At 41.6% G+C, this 21,011-nt stretch overlaps 1 protein-coding gene across 2 annotated transcripts in view; it reads left to right on the top strand.

Moving 5' to 3' along the window:
* LOC139470832 (WD repeat-containing protein 5-like) overlaps positions 1-19,279 on the top strand; it is a 97,568-nt gene extending 78,289 nt beyond the window's left edge. Inside the window, exons 12-13 of one of the 2 annotated variants that reach the window (XM_071253146.1) lie at positions 5,690-5,735; positions 13,628-13,711. In XM_071253146.1, coding sequence (XP_071109247.1) covers positions 5,690-5,711 — 22 coding nt within the window. In that variant the 3' untranslated portion in view covers positions 5,712-5,735; positions 13,628-13,711. Of the gene's footprint in view, positions 1-5,689; positions 5,736-13,627 lie in introns of both variants that reach the window. The other variant, XM_071253145.1, reaches the window with a different exon arrangement.
* The last annotated feature ends 1,732 nt before the right edge of the window (positions 19,280-21,011 follow it).

The raw sequence follows: 21,011 nt of genomic DNA, 5'->3' as shown, positions 1-21,011 counted from the left end.
CTGAACACTAACCTGTGGATCAGACTGAACACCAACCTGTACATCAGACTGAACACCAGCCTGTGTATCAGACTGAACACCAGCCTGTGTGTCAGACTGAACACTAACCTGTGGATCAGACTGAACACTAACCTGTGGATCAGACTGAACACTAACCTGTACATCAGACTGAACACCAGCCTGTGTATCAGACTGAACACCAGCCTGTGTATCAGACTGAACACCAGCCTGTGTGTCAGACTGAACACTAACCTGTGGATCAGACAGAACACTAACCTGTGGATCAGACTGAACACTAACCTGTGCATCAGACTGAACACTAACCTGTGGATCAGACTGAACACCAACCTGTGTATCAGACTGCACACCAACCTGTGTGTCAGACTGAATACTAACCTGTTTCTTGAAATTGGAAACTGCTGTTATGTCAAGATGGTTGTCACAAGCACTGTGGAGACATCATGGCAGGTTTATATTGTGTGGGTCATGTTTAAGTCTAGACAGCCAAATTGGTCGTGATGGCCTCGGGATTGAAAGGATACTGACTAGTCCCAGGTTCAAGGAATATTCAGAAGAGGTTGTTCCACACTGAACACAAAGCTGTTCACCAATCTGAACACTAACATGTGTATCAGACTGAACACTAACCTGTGGATCAGACTGAACACTAACCTGTGTGTCAGACTGAACACTAACCTGTGTGTCAGACTGAACACTAACCTGTGGATCAGACTGAACACCAACCTGTACATCAGACTGAACACCAGCCTGTGTATCAGACTGAACACCAGCCTGTGTATCAGACTGAACACCAGCCTGTGTGTCAGACTGAACACTAACCTGTGGATCAGACTGAACACTAACCTGTGGATCAGACTGAACACTAACCTGTGCATCAGACTGAACACTAACCTGTGGATCAGACTGAACACCAACCTGTGTATCAGACTGCACACCAACCTGTGTGTCAGACTGAATACTAACCTGTGCATCAGACTGAACACCAACATGTGTATCAGACTGAACACCAACCTGTGTGTCAGACTGAACACTAACCTGTGGATCAGACTGAACACCAACCTGTTCACCAATCTGACCACCAACATGTGTATCAGATTGAACACTAACCTGTTTATCAGACTGAACACCAACCTGTGTATCAGACTGAACACTAACCTGTGCATCAGACTGAACACTAACCTGTGCACCCATTAAGATCGTGGTAGAATAGGTCATAAGCAACCCATCCTTGTCATAAAAGGCGACTATGCTTGTCGTAAGAGGCCAAGGCAATGAACCGGATCGGGTGGTCAGGCTCGCTGACTTGGTTGATGCATGTCATCGTATCCCAATTGCGTGGATCAGTACTCATGATGTCAGTCACTTGATTGTCTGGTCCAGGCTCAATTATTTACTAACCGCCATCAAATAGCTGGAATTTTGCTGAGTGTGGTGTTAAACAACAAACAAACAAACAAACCTACCTGTGCATCAGACTAAACACCAAATTGTGCACCCATTTGTAAAATCCATTTGAATTAAAAACTAATGTTATGGCTTTGAAAAGGGGAATCATATTTCACTGATAACAGCACCAACATGAGGAATGTTTAGGTTTACATTATTGCACTGAATGCAATTTTAATGCCTCTGAATTTAAGAATTATTTATTTCTTTTTAAATACCAATTTTAAACCCTGTAATATTTTTTTCCTATATGCCTGAACTTTCTTAATTTTTAAGAAAGCTGGCTTACAAAGGTCACATGACTATGCCATTCCTTGACAATCGAGCAAGATTGTGCTACAATGCGAATGTGTAGTTCAGAAATGTTATTTCCATGTCACTGTTCTGCATATGGTTGTGTCAGTTAGGAGGGGGTACAGGTGGCACGTCTCAATTAACCACCCTTCAAATTTACACCTGGAAAGATGTTGAAGACCTGCCTATCTCTATTTTCACATATCAAGAAACTTCTACTTGTCAGGGGGAAAAGGTGGCCCAGTTGGTTAAGGCGCCACGATTTACTGTGCAGAGTTGCGTCCATGGGCATGCCAGAAACCTGTGTGGTAAATGTCTGAGACCTGCATCACTTCAGGCTTTCCTCCCACATTGAGTTGACACAAATACAACAGGAATACTGTGTCTACCCCTTGGGTCATTGGGTCATTGTTGTTCCAGGGTACACAGAAGTCATCGTATCCCAATTGCGTGGATCGATTCTCATGATGTCAATCATTGGATTGTCTGGTCCAGACTTGTTATTTACAGATGTCGTCATATAGCTGGAATATTGCTGAGTGCGGCGTTAAACAACTAACAAGCAACAAGCCCTGGGTATTCTGAGTCAGAGTTGGTCACAGGCTATGCTTGTCATGGTCATGAGGGTCATCTAAATGGATCAGGTGGTCAGGCTTGCTGGTCATGGAGGGTCATCTGAATGGATCGGGTGGTCAGGCTTGCTGGTCATGGTCATAAGGGTCATCTAAATGGATTGGGTGGTCAGACTTGCTGGTCATGGTCATAAGGGTCATCTAAATGGATTGGGCGGTCAGACTTGCTGGTCATGGTCATAAGGGTCATCTAAATGGATTGGGTGGTCAGACTTGCTGGTCATGGTCATAAGGGTCATCTAAATGGATTGGGCGGTCAGACTTGCTGGTCATGGTCATAAGGGTCATCTGAATGGATTGGGTGGTCAGACTTGCTGGTCATGGTCATAAGGGTCATCTAAATGGATCGGGTGGTCAGGCTATGCTGATCATGGTCATAAGGGTCATCTGAATGGATCGGGTGGTCAGGCTTGCTGGTCATGGTCATAAGGGTCATCTGAATGGATTGGGTGGTCAGGTTTGCTGGTCATGGTCATAAGGGTCATCTAAATGGATCGGGAGGTCAGGCTTGCTGGTCATGGTCATCTAAACTGATCGGGTGGTCAGGCTTGCTGGTCATGGTCATAAGGGTCATCTGAATGGATCGGGTGGTCAGGCTTGCTGGTCATGGTCATAAGGGTCATCTAAATGGATCGGGAGGTCAGGCTTGCTGGTCATGGTCATCTAAAGGGATCGGGTGGTCAGGCTATGCTGGTCATGGTCATAAGGGTCATCTAAATGGATCGGGTGGTCAGGCTTGCTGGTCATGGTCATAAGGGTCATCTAAAGGGATCGGGTGGTCAGGCTATGCTGGTCATGGTCATAAGGGTCATCTAAAGGGATCGGGTGGTCAGGCTTGCTGGTCATGGTCATAAGGGTCATCTAAAGGGATTGGGTGGTCAGGCTATGCTGGTCATGGTCATAAGGGTCATCTAAAGGGATCGGGTGGTCAGGCTATGCTGGTCATGGTCATAAGGGTCATCTAAAGGGATTGGGTGGTCAGGCTTGCTGGTCATGGTCATAAGGGTCATCTGAATGGATTGGGTGGTCAGACTTGATGGTCATGGTCATAAGGGTCATCTAAATGGATCGGGTGGTCAGGCTTGCTGACGTGGATGATTGTGCGCGATTCTTCCCCAACAGCGTGGATGGTTGCTTGCAATGCTTTCACTGGTCTTGACCAAGAAGTATCGTGAAACATTGTAATTAAAGATAAAGAGGTTGTAAGAGGTTCATGTCTTCAACCAACTTCTATGAAACACATGGACTGCAGCCGATCAAGAGTGAGTGAGTTGGGTTTAACACCGCTTTTAACAGTATTCCAGTTATATCGCGACGTGTCAGCTTAATGTGGGAGGAAAGCCTGAAGTAATGCAGGTCTCAGACGTTTGCCACTTCGGTGAAACCCACGTGTCCAGGTATGGTGCTGACAAACCTAGAAACATAATTGGGGCGAACCGGGATTTCGAACCCACAATCAGCAGCCGATCAAGAACTAACTTTACCCATGTTGATGTTTACTGTACAGGTGACCATGTGGGCGAAGGCGTTACGACTTGATTTCCTCAGCAGAAGTGACCACCTTTACGATATCACTGTAATCAGTACGATTTTAATCTAAAAATTACTATATTACGATGATAAAGTCAACTATTTCGGTAAGAAATATACAGATTTGTTATTATTATTATTAGTTCACTCGTCGCATTGCATGTAATTTTGCCTAAAGATGAACATGATGCATGTTGGGAGCATTGTAATAGTATGTTGAGCAAGTATTGACAATGTGTGATCAGTATGTGAAAATGACATGTGCACTGGGTACTACAAAAAAAAGCAATAATGTCGCTTGCAATGGCGGATGGTGATAGAAATTTGAAACAAAAAACAGACCAACTAACGTTGCCGGTTGCTCGTGTTATTACATCTTCCCGAGGCAAGGGAGTTAACTGACTATCAAAGTCAAGTTTCCACTCTTGCCGAACTAGGCTGGAATTATGGAGTTATATTTTGGCTGGACTAACAAGTCTATGCACAGTCCAATCAAAATTGCGTGTAGTTTTCGGTCGATTGCAGGATTTGCAAAGTTGTGTACTGTCAACTTAGCGTCAACAGATATTTTTCTAATCTTTTCATGTTTTTAATCAAAGTGCTAACGTGATTCGATGTACTTTGCGATGTTAGACCTGTTTTATTACAATATAGGTCTTCATTATCAATCAGTTTGTCTTCACTGAGCAACGCCATTTTATTTGAAGAAAATACAAGCGATATAAGAGGTGGAATCTGATTGGTCGGTAGGAGGGACATATAGAAGGGACATCGTAAAAGCCACTAGTGGCGCTACAGTCGAGCCCAGAAGTTCCAGCCTAATTTGGCAAGGGTGGTAACTGGACTTTACCAGTCAGTTAACTCCCTTGCCTCAGGAAGATGCTGTTATTACTGACAAATAAGACAAACCTACTCCAAATTACTTTGCATGTCATGTTTTATCCAGTTGTTACTGATAGGGCATAAATAGTGAAGGCACCTCTGCCTTAGCCATAACAGGATCGGTAGGTCATGGTTCTAGCCCTAAATTCCTCTGTTGGCGGGGGATATAGAAACGGGCTCCATCCGTCCATCCGTCACGTTTCGTTTCCGGAGCATAACTCAGAAACCGTTCAATATTTTTTCATGAAACTTTGCAGGTCTGTCAAGTACATGCTGAACTGGTGCCTTTTGGTATTTAGAAAATTTAGAAATGTTTATTTTTTGTTTCCATGGCAACAAGATGGACTTAGGTTCCAAACTCTTCTTTTTTTTACAATTTCCGTGACAAGTTCCACCTTGCTTACAAAGGGTTAGGGTTTGTTTAGATTTAATTATGTCATAAATTCTGCAACAGGGGCGGGGGATATAGCCACGTTAGTGGCAAACTCATTGTTATCCTTGGTTTGTCAGCACCATCAGCTTAATGCAAACAATGGAGTTTCTCTGGATGAAGTTGACATGAAATAGTTCAAAGCTTTGTCAAACCTTTCGTACTATTGTTTCCATATATTTCTTTTCATGACAGAATTAGCAGTAGGAGGACTGTGGGGAACAAACAAACAATTACTTTGTATGCAAATTGTGTGCATTGAGGATGCTTCGGGAAGAGCAAGACATGCTTACCCTTTTCACGATCACCTGTTTTCATCCCTGATTTTCAGTGATCATATAATTTTCACCGCTATTTTGCCTTTTATGTCCAGTGGAATCGGGTAATTCTCTGGCGTTGACTTTTTCTATTTACATACAAGTATTATACTGATTTCTTTTTTTGTCCCAACAAGGGTTTTACCTGGTCTGATTTGAAGGGTTGGTCAGACCTAACCAAAGGTAATACTTTCTGTTATTATTGATGGCTTACTACATCTGGTCTATGCTTATCAAGTATCAATGTTTATTTTTTATATCTCAGGTTCCAGACAAAATGAAAAATTTATGCATACATTTTACTATGTTTTCAAGATAATTTATTATAAAGAACATTTTACATGAGTTAAGAGGCTGTCGGGTAGCCTAGTGGTTAAAGCGTTCGCTTGTCATGCCGAAGACCTGGGTACAATGTGTGAAGCCCATTTCTGGTGTCCCCAGCCCTGATATTGCTGGAATATTGCTAAAAGCGGCGTAAAACCATACTCACTCACTCACCCACTTACAAGAGTTACATTTACGTATCTAAATTAACCAAGCCTCAAATATGCACGTAGAGAAAATTTAAGCATCTCTCCTATATTGTCATATATCCCAAAACTTCTATTCATCGTTTGCTTTTCTCAACTGGTACACTGATATATTTTGATAAATGTCCAATATCTGCTGAAAAGTTGGTACAAGGAAGAAATATGTTTTGTCTGAAAATTGATACGGGATATGATTTTGAAAATGGCGAAAACATTTAAAAAATTAATATGGGATATGATTTTTTTGAAAATGGCTTAGACATTTCGTAATATAAGTGGTGCTTATCTTTTTGACTGGAGCCTACTTGTGCTCTGCAACTGGAGTAAGCTATGGTTTTACTTTGGATCAGGCACCTTTGGATCATGCCTTTTTTTATCACACCTGGAGGTACCTACAAAAAAACTTCTGAAATTAAAAAAATGAAAACATTTTGTCAACCCATTTCATTTGAGGGCACATGAACACACAAAATATCACTCTTCACCAGATTTATTTTAGTGTTATCTTTTCACAATTACTCTTTGACGTAATTCTTACTGTAGATGCATAGACCATTTTAGTAGCCTACTTTTTGTGTGGTTGACTAGGTATAATAAACAAGATTGTTGATGTTGTACTTCTGTGGTTGTGAATTGTGAAGGTAGTTCATCTGATGCATGGTTGTGTAGTGTGTGTATTTGTTGTGTGAGGGCAGTTGGCAGTCTAGTGGATAAAGCGTTGGCTCGCCGTGACCAGGACCAAGGTTTGAATCCCAACAAGGTTACCATGTGTGAAGCCTTTCCAGTAGCAGTGAGGTATAGTGTGGGTTCGAATCCCGGATCAGACTCAACCCCAAACAGTCTTAGAATCTGTACTTTACTATTAAAGTGTTATCCCATATATAACATGTGTTATTGTGAGTAGAGGTTTAAGCATTTACTCGCGATGCTAAGGACCTGTTGAATTCCATACATTAAGTGAAGCCCATTCTCTCGAAGTGTCGCCGTGAAGATCAGGTTAGATCTGGTTGATGCATGTCATTGTATCCCAGTTGCTTAGAATGATGCTGATGACATCAGTCACTGGATTGACCCATCTCTTGCCTCTCACTGTTGCCATCATGATATTGTTGGTGCTTACAGAAGTTATCTCTGAAGTGTAACAGATTCTATTCACTGTTCCATGGGACCCGTGAAGATTCAGGGGTAGAATAGGTCTTCAGCAACCCGTGAAGATTCCAGGGTAGAATAGGTCTTCAGCAACCCATGCTTGCCGAAAAAGGCGACTATGCTTGTCGTAAAAGGCGACTAACAGGATAGGGTGGTCAGACTTGCTGACTTGGTTGATGAATGTCATCGATCCCAATTGCGTGGATCGAAGCTGATGATATTAATCACTGGATTGTCTAGTCCAGACTTGATTATTTACAGACCGCCGTCATATAGCTGGAATATTGCTGAGTGCGGCGTTAAACAACAAACCATAACCATAACCACTGTTCCATGGAGATTCAGGGTCGCTAAGGGAGCACGCTCTCATCCTGCACAAATTCTGAGTTTGATTCCCCACATGTTTTGAAGTGACTGAAACATTGATGGCATAACTAAACCACTTGGTCGTCATCTGCCCTACCCTCCAACATGAAGCTGACATGCCATAATATAACTGGAATACTGTTGAAAGCGGCTTCAAACCCAACTCACGCACTCATCTGTCCTTGAAACATGGTTTGTGCATGGTGCCATAATTGATTCATAGTGGAATTTGTTTGCTTTATGGTACAGCTGTGTGTGCTATTTTCTGCATGGTTACAGAGGTGAGTTGTTACTGGCTAGACGTGTGGCGGCATGATGGTGGTCTGCATGGTTTCACCTGACTTCACACGTTTATCGTTGACAACTGTAGCTGAACTGATAATAATTTATTGTTGCCATGTATCTGAATGGATGATTAAATTGCATAGATTGTTTGGGAGTGTGGCGTGTAATGGAATGCAGTGCAATACTGTTAAGAGTTGTTTAATTAATTTTTTATTGGATCCACTTGAGAAGACAAGCTCTTGCTATGACGCACTTGGGTCATGGTGAATGGTCTTGGTATCAGCCATTGGCACCAAGAATGGTGGTCTTGCTATCACCCACAGGTTTTCATGACCCAGGGCTGATCTTTCTTGATGTAGTCAACACACTTTCCAGAGTTGCATCCCTTAGTTCACAAGGATCTGCTGGTTGTGGGTTTGAATCCATATTTCATTAAGATCACTATCTTCAGTTTGTCATCACTTTACACATGTTCATGCATGGTGTCATCAAAGTGGTAGATGTCTGAAGCCTGTGTCACTTTGGGCATTTGACCATGGGTAATATAGGTCGGGACTGTAGTAACCTATGCTGTCTGTAAGAGGTGACGAAGTGGATCAGGTGGTCAGGACAATGGATCAGTGGTCAGGCCCATGGATCAGTGGTCAGGCCAATGGATCAGTTGTCAAGCCCATGGATCAGTCGTCAGGCCCATGGATCGAGTGGTCAGGCCTAATGGATCGGGTGGTCAGGCCAATGGATCAGTGGTCAGGCCCATGGATCGGGTTTCAGGCCCAATGGATCGGGTGGTCAGGCCAATGGATCAGTGGTCAGGCCCATGGATCGGGTTTCAGGCCCAATGGATCGGGTGGTCAGGACAATGGATCAGTGGTCAGGCCCAATAGATCGGGTGGTCAGGCCAAAAAGATCGGGTGGTCAGGCCAATGGATGGGTGGTCAGGCCAATGGATCAGTGGTCAGGCCTATGGATCAGTGGTCAGGCCCATGGATCAGGTGGTCAGGCCAATGGATCAGTGGTCAGGCCCATGGATCAGTGGTCAGGCCCATGGATCGGGTGGTCAGGCCTAATGGATTGGGTGGTCAGGCCAATGGATCAGTGGTCAGGCCCATGGATTGGGTGGTCAGGCCCAATGGATCGGGTTTCAGGCCCAATGTATCGGGTGGTCAGGACAATGGATCAGTGGTCAGGCCCAATAGATTGGGTGGTCAGGCCAATGGATCAGGTGGTCAGGCCTAATGGATCGGGTGGTCAGGCCAATGGATCAGTGGTCAGGCCAATGGATCAGTGGTCAGCCCCATGGATCGGGTGGTCAGGCCTAATGTATTGGATGGTCAGGCCAATGGATCAGTGTTCAGGCCAAAAAGATCGGGTGGTCAGGCCAATGGATGGATGACTAGGCCCAATGGATAAGGTAGTCAGGCCCAATGAGTCAGGTGGTCAGGACAATCGATCGGGTGGTCAGGCCCATGGATCAGGTGGTCAGGCCCAATGAGTCAGGTGGTCAGGATAATGGATCGGGTGGTCAGGCCCAATGAGTCGGGTGGTCAGGCAAAATGCATCGGGTGCTATGACTCGGTGACTGGTTTATTAAATTTCATTGTATCCAATTTGCATGGATTGATGCTCATGATGTCAGTCACTGGTATGTGTGGTTCAGATCCTATTATCGTCAGACCAGTGTCATATAGCTGGAAAATGAGTGTGGTGTTAAACAACAAAGTTTGGGCTTGTCTCCCACACACAGCTGATGATGTGACATGACGGGGATCCCCTCAGCTCATCCACCTCCATGTTTCCTATTATCATGGGGGGCACGGGTGGCCCAGTCGTCTAAGGCGCCGCGATTCGCTGAGTTGCGTCCCTTGGGCACGCCAGAAACCTATGATTGTGGGTTCGAATCCCGGTTCGCCCCGATTATGTTTCTAGGTTTGTCAGCACCATACCCGTGCTTGTGGGTTTCATCAAAGTGGTAAACGTCTGAGACCTGCATCACTTCGGGCTTTCCTCCCACATTAAGCTGACACGCCGTGATGTAATTGGAATACTGTTAAAAGCGGCGTTAAACCCAACTCACTCAATCACTGGCTGCTATTATCATGCATGGAGATGCACTGTCTGAACCTGGCTTAGTATGTTTATGCATGTATGCTTTGATTTTAACAGATTAGTAAATGAATATTGTAATACAAAATGTTTGAAATGATATTTAAGTATTACCTTACGATTTTGTTACTTTTACTTACCTTTATTTTAAGAGTATTTGGAGTGCTGATTGTTGAAATGAAATAAATTGATAAATTGATTTGATATGTAACAAGGAATTAGAGATTTCACTCAGTATTTCAATTTAAAAAGGATCATATTGTATTTCATTGTTCAACGATCTTCCAAAGAAAATTATGAACTACTGAAACGAATTTTGAAGAAATACCTGTGTCTTTGATAACCCAGTCTTTAGCTCACCTGACTTGAAGTCAAGTGAGCTTATGTTGTGATGCATTGTCCGTCCTTTTACGTTTTCGACACATCTTAAAGTATAAAGTGTATTGAGCTGAAACAACCCTATCTATAGTGTTTAAAGGCAAGCTGGAATTCTGTGTGTTCGTTTTAAACTTGTCAGTTATGATTTGTTCATAAGTCAGGTGAGCTACAACGCCTTGTGGCTCCATTGGTTTAACAGTGGACCATTCACTCAGGAATGTCTACATGTGTATATATATACTACTCAAAAGTAGTTAAAAAAGACCCAGTTCTTGCATATTGCTACAGTAAACTATGGTTATAATGAACTTAAAGGGACCACTAATTTAGGTTCATTATGACTATGGTTCGTCCTAAGCATATGTTCATCAAATGGTCAAGACCAAAAAAAGTTTATCATATCTTTCAGTTCATTATAAGAGTGTTCGTTATAAACATAGTTTACTGCACAGTTAATATGTCTTAGTTATATGACAAAAACAGGTGTTCCTTAACTTGTTTTGTTTGTTTGTTGTTTTACGCCACACTCAGCAATATTCCAGCTATATTATGGCAGTCTGTAAATAATCGAGTCTGGATCAGACAATCCAGTGATTGACATCATGAGCATCGATCCACGCAATTGGGATGCGATGGCATGCATCAACCAAGTCAGCGAGCCTGACCACTCGATCCGATTGCTGAAGACCTATTCTAACCCCAATCTTCAGGGGCCTAACTTCTTTTGAATAGAGGGGCGGTCGAGTAGCCTAGTGGGTAAAGCGTTCGCTCGTCACGCCGAAGACCTGGGTTTGATTCCTGACATGGGTACAATGTGTGAAGCACATTTCTGGTGTCCCCCGCTGTGATGTTGCTGGAACATTGCTAAAAGCGGCGTAAAACCTTACTCACTCACTCACTCACTCCTTTGAGTAGTATATAATGACAGTAGTTAAGCATAATGGACTATCCGTTATTCTGGTCAGGGCCTGGAGATAGATAGATATAGATAGTTAGGGACGGAATGTTTTTCAGTCACATCCTTTGTAAGACTTGACAAGCCTGCAAAATTATTTTTTCCATGAACAATTTTTTTTTTTTCAAAACATCTCCATTTCCCATCCCTTTTCTTCCCATTGTTGATCCAGGTTAATTCACTGTGATTGGTCCGTCCAGACCAATGGGGATTCACGGTGTAGGATGTGCAGATGTGAGCATGTCAAGACGGGGATGATGACCTTGTCGTATTTAAAAGCCTGAGAACCAGCCCGTCCTTTGTCTAGTGTTGGGCTGACTTATCCATTGTGATGTTTAAACAAGTGCAAACTGTCCCATTGTTTGGGTATAATGAGATGAGTGTTGGGATAACATTAACACACAATGTACCTGTATTGTGATGACATTAACATACAATGTACCCATTTGTCTCGGCAAAGTCGTATACAGGACACAAACCTCCCGACAATGAACTTAGCAGGTGCTTTTAAAATATTAACAACATCTGCAACCTTGAAAAAGTTTCTGTGACCTTTTTACGCTGAATATAAGAAAATGGTCAAAACAAAAGTTTTTCACTTTTTATCCTCCGCCGGGCCAGAAATGGACGAAGGGGGATTATGTCGTGGCGCAGTCCGTCCGTCTGTCCGTCTGTCCGTCCCACAGAGGGTACTAAGCTTGTGAAATCAACTCCTCCTACAGTTTCCAGAGAATATCCCTGACACTCTACACACATGATGTCGACATGTTGATGAAACGCATATCGCAGTCCTGTTTCGTTTCGACTAATTTTGACAGAGTTACTGCCCCTGTTTTACGAAGCTTCATTTGCCTTATTGTGAGAGAGGGTACTAAGCTTGTGAAATCAACTCCTCCTACAGTTTCCAGAGAATATCCCTGACACTCTACACACAAGATGTCGACATGTTGATGATACGCATATTGCAGTCCCGTTTCGTTTCGACTAATTTTGATAGAGTTACTGCCCCTTTTTTACGGAGCTTCATTTGACTTGTTAAAAAAATTCATGCGGGGGATGTTGTGTCCTCAGAGCACTCTTGTTGAAATTCCTAGATCTATTTCAATTTCTTACCCTGTACATGCATGTAGTGCTTATATCAGATACTTTATTCAGATATCGTGTTGCCTCGCTATTGTGCCCTCCAATAAACACTCGGTTAAAGCATGGCTCCCAAAATTTATGTGCATTTTTGATTAACTCAAGTTTAACCCAATGTTTTTCTCCACCGAAAAAAAACAACATTACCAGCTGATCACCGCGAGCATGTAACATTCTTTGAAGTTGTATCATTGTGTAGTTTTTAACCAAATCACTGGTTCATGTGAACTGCTTATTTTTTTCGACTTCTTTCACGAGAAAACACGCACGGTAATCTGAATCTCAGCACATTAAACAATGACTTGGTGAGTTGGAAATACAATGTAAATGGTAAAGCATCATATCTAGTGATGTTTTATCTCAATTTTCACATTTTTATTGACCTAGTTTGTTATCACCTGTTTATTCACCTGAGTTTGTTGAGGTAGTTTTTTACTGTTTTTTTATATTTTGAATCATAAACAACCGTTATGTTCTCTTCTTTTTTCAAACTCTGTACTGTTGCGTTGGTCATCTCGCCACACCCTACCACTCCATCTCGGTTCAACCGCTGATCCTCTATTATTTGGACCCCATAGGTGATGTTGTAGCGAGAGATCACCGTTTGTCTGAAGAACAACAGCCTTTATTCAGATATGTCTGAAGAACAACAGCCTTTATTCAGATATGTCTGAAGAACAACAGCCTTTATTCAGATATGTCTGAAGAACAACAGCCTTTTGTTCAGATACATTTGTATGTCTGAAGAACAACAGCCTTTTGTTCAGATATGTCTGAAGAACACTAGGCTTTTGTTCAGATATGTCTGAAGAAAAACAGCCTTTTGTTCAGATACATTTGTATGTCTGAAGAACAACAGGATTTTGTTCAGATATGTCTGAAGAACAACAACATTTTGTTCAGATATGTCTGAAGAACAACAGCATTTTGTTCTGATATGTCTGAAGAACAACAGTCTTTATTCAGATATGTCTGAAGAACAACAGCCTTTATTCAGAAATGTCCAAAGGACATGAGTCTCTATTCAGATATGCCATAGTACAAAGTCTTTGTTCAAACATTTAATTCCCCAACATGTTTCGTTTAGCATAGTATGCTTGAGATTTGTAGAGTATATTGTTCAGTGTATGAAAACAAGCAGTACTTCATCTTCTTGTTTTCTGTTCCAGTCCATCTCAGGAAGACGAGGAGGAGGAAGAGAATTATGTGCACTTTATATCCAGATTAAATCGTCCAGGACGTGACTCTGATACAGAGTCAGATTCTGATCTCAGTGACACCGACCTTGACCCTGATATGGATGAAGATGAAAATGACGGCCCAAGCGAGGATCTGTCATTCAAGAAAGAGGAGGAAAAAGGTTCATGGCTGTCATATTGTGCAATTTTGTAAAACATGTCGGAAAATGAAGGTGCTGTTAGATCTTGAACCGACATTAAATTTCAGAATGATGTGGCACCCAGATGACCTTTCTGTACTCATGTCAGTTGCGATGGTTACAGCTGGTCGCATCAAAAAAGAAAGTTACATCAAGAAACAAACTTACTTATGAAATCAGGTGTCAGAATCATTTCCTAGATGGATCTCCCTAACTCCCTATGTATGTATTTCCCATCTATATGTTATGACTGTATCGTGCAGATTTAATCATTTGTCTGTATTCAGCCTGCAATGCTATCTGCCTTACCTTTGGTCAAACACTTGGATAAGAGGGGGGGACGTGTGGCCCAGTCGTGTAAGGCGCTGCGATTCGCTGTGCAGAGTTGCGTCCCATGGGCATGCCAGAAACCTATGATTGTGGGTTCGATTCCCGGTTCGCCCCGATTATGTTTCTAGGTTTGTCAGCACCATACTTGCGCTCGTGGGTTTCACCGAAGTGGTAAACGTCTGAGACCTGCATCACTTCGGGGTTTCCTCCCACATTGAGCTGACACGCCGTGATATCACTGGAATACAGTTAAAAGCGACGTTTAAACCCAACTCACTCACTCACTCAATCTTGGATAAGAAAACCTGCATCTTAATGGTAAGCAACTTCTGGTTCCTTCTTAAACTGTTATCAAGCTGGAGTGACAACAACCAAGTGATGAGAGGGATGAGGGATATATGCATTGACAACAATGTAGATAGATAGCAAGTGGCATTGATAATTGGATGAAGCCAAATGAACAGTAAGAATAACATTCAGCACACAGGTATTGAAGCAAGCTAGAATGCTAATCAAACAGTTCATTCTTGGATAGTGCACAGTTGGCAGATCTTGGGTTGCAGTCACACCCCACTCTGCCCATGATGAATATCAATCTGGTTAAAGGTTTTAACACAGAGGCATTGATGGAACTTGACACATAGCACAAATGATAACATCTAGACCTGGGCCCCATTCCATCAACCGGTCTTAGCACTAAGATGATCAGCTTAGGATCATCACAATGCTAAGATCGCCTTGTGGAAAGGAACCTGAGCCAGACTTGGACCGTGGAGCCTGGTGACCTTTCACCTCGTGTAGGGAGCTTTGACCAGCCTTGGACACAAAGTCAGAATGTGTTTCTGCTTATATCTTCAAGTATTAGTGAACATTTGATTTTGGAATACACAAAGAACTGCTACTTAAAACAATGCAAAGATAAGCCGAGGTTTCTTTTGTTGAGCTGTACCATGTTTTTATTCTGATAGTATTCTCTATCGTACTTGAAGATGAACCAATGTGAAACACTGTATATTATTAATACTGTATTTTCTTAAATGTATTCTGATATGAAATGCAATTTGGACAAGAGGTGATGATAGCTTTGATGCTTTTCGATGAGCTTGAAACATTTCGTATGTTGACTTGATAAATGCTAAGGCTGGACAAGAGGCTTTTTTTTCTTCATGGACATCATTTGATCTGTCAATCTATAGCATGTCCATGTTGCTACCCATGTGATTAAGCTGTATGGGGATCAACTTGTGGCATATTTACGGAGTTGCATCCCTTGGCCATGCCAGGATCTGCTAGTCATGGAATCAAATTCCAGACCTATACTCAATTATTATCCTTTGTTTGTCAGCACCATACACAAACTTGTAATTTCATTGTATTTCTCGGGGCAGTGTCATGCTAAACACCCGGGTTCGATTCCCCGCATGGGTACAATGTGTGATGCCCTCGATGTTGCTGGAATATTTCTAAGAGTGGCGTAAAACCATACTCACTCACTCTCTATGTTTCTCAATGTCAAACCCAACTCACTATAAGGTATATGGACCTTGTATATGTGTGGATGTCTTCATCCAAGTATATGCATGACGCCAAATAATATTTGTGAAAACTGTTCTTCCAACTATTCTTTACCAAAGATCTTGAATATACTGCAGAGGATATATCTATCATGTTTATTATGAAACATTAATAATTTTTTTCAGCATTATGGAAATATTGTATAATGTATTTATAGGTATTAGGGACAGACAATACTTTCCTTCTCAACATTGTCACGGTTTAGTTATGAACTTTGATATACATGCATATTTATTCTTATTCCTGCTTTTCATGTTACCATGGTTACTCAAATTTTACAAACATTCATGGTTGTTGCCATACTAAAGCTTACAATTAGTTTGAAGTATTTATTCATATATATCATAACGTTTTGACACCGTATAAGTGCCTGAAACCCTAGAAATTTGTATCCCTTAAAACACAATGCTGTTTGTACTGAATATTCTGTATATTACCATGTCCATTACTCTGAGACACTTTCATTGGAGGTAATATTTGTTCAATGTCCTCGGTAGTTTTGCAACGGACCTATATAACCAAGTATACTATATACAAGTCCGTGGTTTTGCACCAATATTACCCTGTATCATTTTTTCATATGAATTTTCATTGCCATAGAAACGACAGGTAGACAATTTCCATCCATTTTGTCTTTCTCAACACCCTGAGAAACATACACAATGGGACCCTTTACGAACATACATTTCAAGCAGAGTTGACTTTTGTCATCAGATCACCTTAGCCTCGCTTCACAAAGTGAAATCTTAGCGCTACAAGTGTCGCACCAGGGCCTTTCTGCATGAAAGTCTCGTCAATGTAAGGTCCCATAAATCCTAATATGATATCTTCAATAGAGTCCGAAGATTGTTTCATTTAAAGTTGCCTGGTACTCTCGTAATCACACCATTTTTTAAAAGATTTTTTGTGAAGTATGAGAGACATTTATTATCGAAGCATTTTGACATAACTTAATGGCATCGTAACGTTAACTGTATTTCCGGAAACGGTAATTAAATCTTACGAGAATGCAAAGTTAATTTCCTGGACTTACTGGAGTTGTGGCGCTAAGATCACATTGTTGGCAGGGGATACTGTCTCATATTGTACTCATTGTTTACACTGATCAGATATTTTACTATATATTTACAACATACCCACTGTATCCCACACTGTGACTGTGAGAGAACGGCTGTCACTAGAGTAAGGACTGGCGGCGTTATTCGTATTGTTCATGTGATCAGACTTGTGAGCAATGTCTGCAGGAATATAATGCATGGTAGTGCTGTTTGTGTTCTTAGTGAATTAGTCTCACTGTGGAAGTTCCAGATTGAAATATGTCCCCCGCAACTTATTCTGGTCATGAAAGGTGACTACCGTATTCGACAAAATAAGCGCCCCGCTCTAATAAGTGCCCACGTCATTTGCTGATATATTGGCTAGTGAACAATCCCGATTAGCACCCCTTCTGATTGATCAATGTACACAAGACTTATTTATTCGTGTATAATACGTACTCGTGTGTTATATACACTCTTAAATATGGGCGATTAAATCCTGGAAAACTATATCTGTTGTACATAAACATTTCAGGATAAACCACGAAAAATTATGAGGATTGAAATTGATTTTTTCAATTTCAATTTATCTTTCAACTCTCTTTATTTCATCAAAATAATATTCTAATAAGAGCCCCCCTATTTCTAATTTTGAGAACGCCCTGGGCGCCTATTACGTCGAATATGGTAAATGGATCATGTGGTCAGATTCACTGATTTGTTTGATAGCGTGGCATCGTACCCTGACGGAGTGGATCGTTGCTCATAATATCGACCACTGGATTGTCAGTCCAGGCTTGATTATTTACAGGCCGCTGACATATTGCTGGAATATTGCTGAATGCAGCAGATCAGGCAGCCCTCATATTGCTGGACTATTGCTAAAAAACAAGCAAAGCTGCTGCATGTTGGGTTTTTTCATCCATTGTTTCAAAAAATATATATACTTGTGAGTGAAAGATTTATGGTGATGTGCTTAAATAATGAATACCCTGTTATGATGTTATATTGTGCATTAAAGGTGCATCCCCAGTTATGAAATATTTTTGTAATTTTCATATGCAAGAAGTGTCATTTCTGCCAAGTTTTGTCCTATTTGCATTGGAGTGTTCGGGTGGCCTAGTGGACTCATGCTTTCCATCATCCCACTTTAGACCTCGGTTTGATTCCACACATGGTGCAGTTTGTGAGCCCAGTTTGTGTCCTCAACTGTAAGATTGCTTGGAAGGTTTTTGACCCTACCCTCTCACTCATTGAATACCCTGCACAGCCAATATACTGTATTTCCTCCAATAAATGTCAGATTCCCAGAAGAAACTGACAAAGAGCCTCTCATCAACCCTCTGTCAATATCACTGTGCAGAGTTGTGTCCCTTCGGCACGCCAGAAAGTGCGATCGTGGGTTCAAGTCCCAGTTCACGTTTCTAGGTTTGTCAGAACTACATCCATGTTTGTGGGTTTCACCGAAGTGGTAAACATCTGAGACCCGCATCACTTCGGGCTTTCCTCCCTCATCAAGCTCACACGCCGTGATATAACTGGAATACCGTCAAAAGTGCCTTTAAACCCAACTCACTTACTACCATGTTAAGACAGATAGACACTGTCTGTTAGATTAGAGGAAATACGGTATATCACTGGCGCTGTTTGTGTATAGAACAAGAACATTACTTTCATGGCGGTACTGAAAATGGCCCTCTTAAAATAGAGATGCACCTATACGATTGGTTTGTTATGGCCTTTGTTGTGGTATTATTCATCATATATCTGTTACATAATGAATTGAATACAGTGAGGTCAACGTTACTTATACTAGATTTTGTTACTGAATGAAAGTTGGTCTTTGGTTAACTATTTTGAGGGAGAAGATGTTTGTGTATGTTATGGTTGGTAGAGTGCCATACCGCTGGACGAAAGAACAATACATGAAGGAAAGCTGATATATGTCTGAAACTGTTAGAAAACCATTCTGAAGAGACCTTTTACATGCAGATGCTCGTAATGTCAATCACTGGATTGTCTGGTCCAGACTCGATTATTCACAAACCGCCATCATATAGCTGGAATATTTCTGAGTGCGGCGTTAAACAACAAACAAACAAACAAACAACATGCAGATGAAACATTGGTGACGTATAGTTGAAAGAGTGACACACTTGAAATATTATGGACATTTAGCTGAAACATTGTTGACACATTGCTGAATCAATGAAACACAGTTGAAATATTATTAATACATTGGTGAAACATTGACACGGTTGAAATGTTATAGATACATAGGTGAGACATAGAATAGTCACAGAGTTGAAATATTATTAATACATAGCTGTAACATTGTCACACAGTTGAAATGTTATAGATACATAGGTGAGACATAGTCACAGAGTTGAAATATTATTAATACATAGCTGTAACATTGTCACACAGTTGAAATGTTATTAATACATAGCTGTAACATTGTCACACAGTTGAAATGTTATAGATACATAGGTGAGACATAGTCATAGCTGTAACATTGTCACACAGTTGAAATGTTATTAATACATAGCTGTAACATTGTCACACAGTTGAAATGTTATTAATACATCACTGAAACATTGTCACACAGTTGAAATGGTATTGACACATTGTTGAAACATTGACATACAATTGTAACATTGACACAGTTGAAATATTGTTGACATTGCTCAAACATTTACAGGCTGCTGAAACATTATTGATGCAGCACACATTGACACAGAACACATTGACAGAGGACACATTGACAGAGGACACATTGACACAGCACACATTGACACAGAACACATTGACAGAGGACACATTGACAGAGGACACATTGACACAGCACACATTGACGCAGCACACATTGACAGAGGACACATTGACACAGCACACATTGACGCAGCACACATCGACACACCTGAAATAGTATTTACTCACATATCTGTCCTGACATATTGGAAGCAACATGTACCATATATATTCACAATCACCTGAAGTTTCCCTCTGGTGTGAGACCCCTTCTTTTGTGTGTGTTTACTTACTGCTGATGGATGCTAACGATGAAATTGTAATGCTCTTGTATGTATCATATCTGTTAATTGTAGAACATGTATGAATCATGTCAATATACTAAATAAACTGTTTTCATGACTGAGTATGAGTTTTTCTTGATGTTTATCAGACTTCAGTGATAGACCTTTATGTGCGTGTGGGGGCACGGGTGGCCCAGTCGTCTAAGGCGCCGCGATTCGCTGTGCAGAGTTGCATCCCTAGGTCTGTCAGCACCATACCTGTGCTCGTGGGTTTCACCGAAGTGGTAAAGGTCTGAGACCTGCATCACTTTGTGTTTTCCTCTCACATTAAGCTGACATGCCGTGATATAGCTGGAATACTGTTAAAAGCATCGGTAAACCCTACTCACTCACTCTTTCACTTATGTTTGTGAGCGCGTCTCCTTGTACTAATCCAGACATTTGGCAGTTTTATTGCCCACTGAGATACCATCGGTTTAACATGGATACCCCCCTCAGAGACAGTAATACTGATGTTCAAGTTTATTGCACTCTTTTTGCATTGCTCATGACGGTACATGTGTTTATCTTAAAGCTGCCATTTCTTGGGTTACAAGCCCTTGTGGAGATACCACATATATGCACTTAAACATGGATACCCGACACACACACAGTACACTGACTTAAAGCTGCTTAGTCATTGTTTTATCCCTTTAATGCGGAAACCTGTGAAGATTCTGGGGTAGAATAGGTCTTCAGCAACCCAGGCTTGCCGTAAAAGGTGACTCTGCTTGTCGAAAAAGGCGACTAACGGGATCGGGTGGTCAGGCTTACTGACTTGGTTGATGCATGTCATAGATCCCAATTGCGTGGATTGATGCTCATGATATTTATCACTGGATTGTCTGGTTCAGACTCGATTATTTACAGACCTCCGTCATATAGCTGGACTATTGCTGAGTGCGGCGTTAAACAACAAAGCAAGCAACCAACCAAACCTTTAATGCGGAGGACCAGGCAGGGGTAACAACAGGTACCATCTTTCAACGTCTTTTGGGGTATGACGCAGACGGGATTCGAACCACCGACCTTCTGCTTTCTGGGCAGTCCCTCCATCCTCTACACCACAGAGGCGGTCCTATTGCAGGGTTTCACTGAAATTACCTGTCGGGGGAGGTCGGTCTGAACAGCTACCGCTCTGAACCCCCAAACATGGGAT

Source organism: Haliotis cracherodii, unplaced genomic scaffold, assembly GCF_022045235.1.
Source record: "Haliotis cracherodii isolate W230 unplaced genomic scaffold, xgHalCrac1.p SCAF_21, whole genome shotgun sequence".
Taxonomy (NCBI): Eukaryota; Metazoa; Mollusca; class Gastropoda; order Lepetellida; family Haliotidae; genus Haliotis; species Haliotis cracherodii.
Note: the sequence above shows the minus strand (reverse complement) of the source record. Positions and strands in the feature narration are given on the sequence as shown.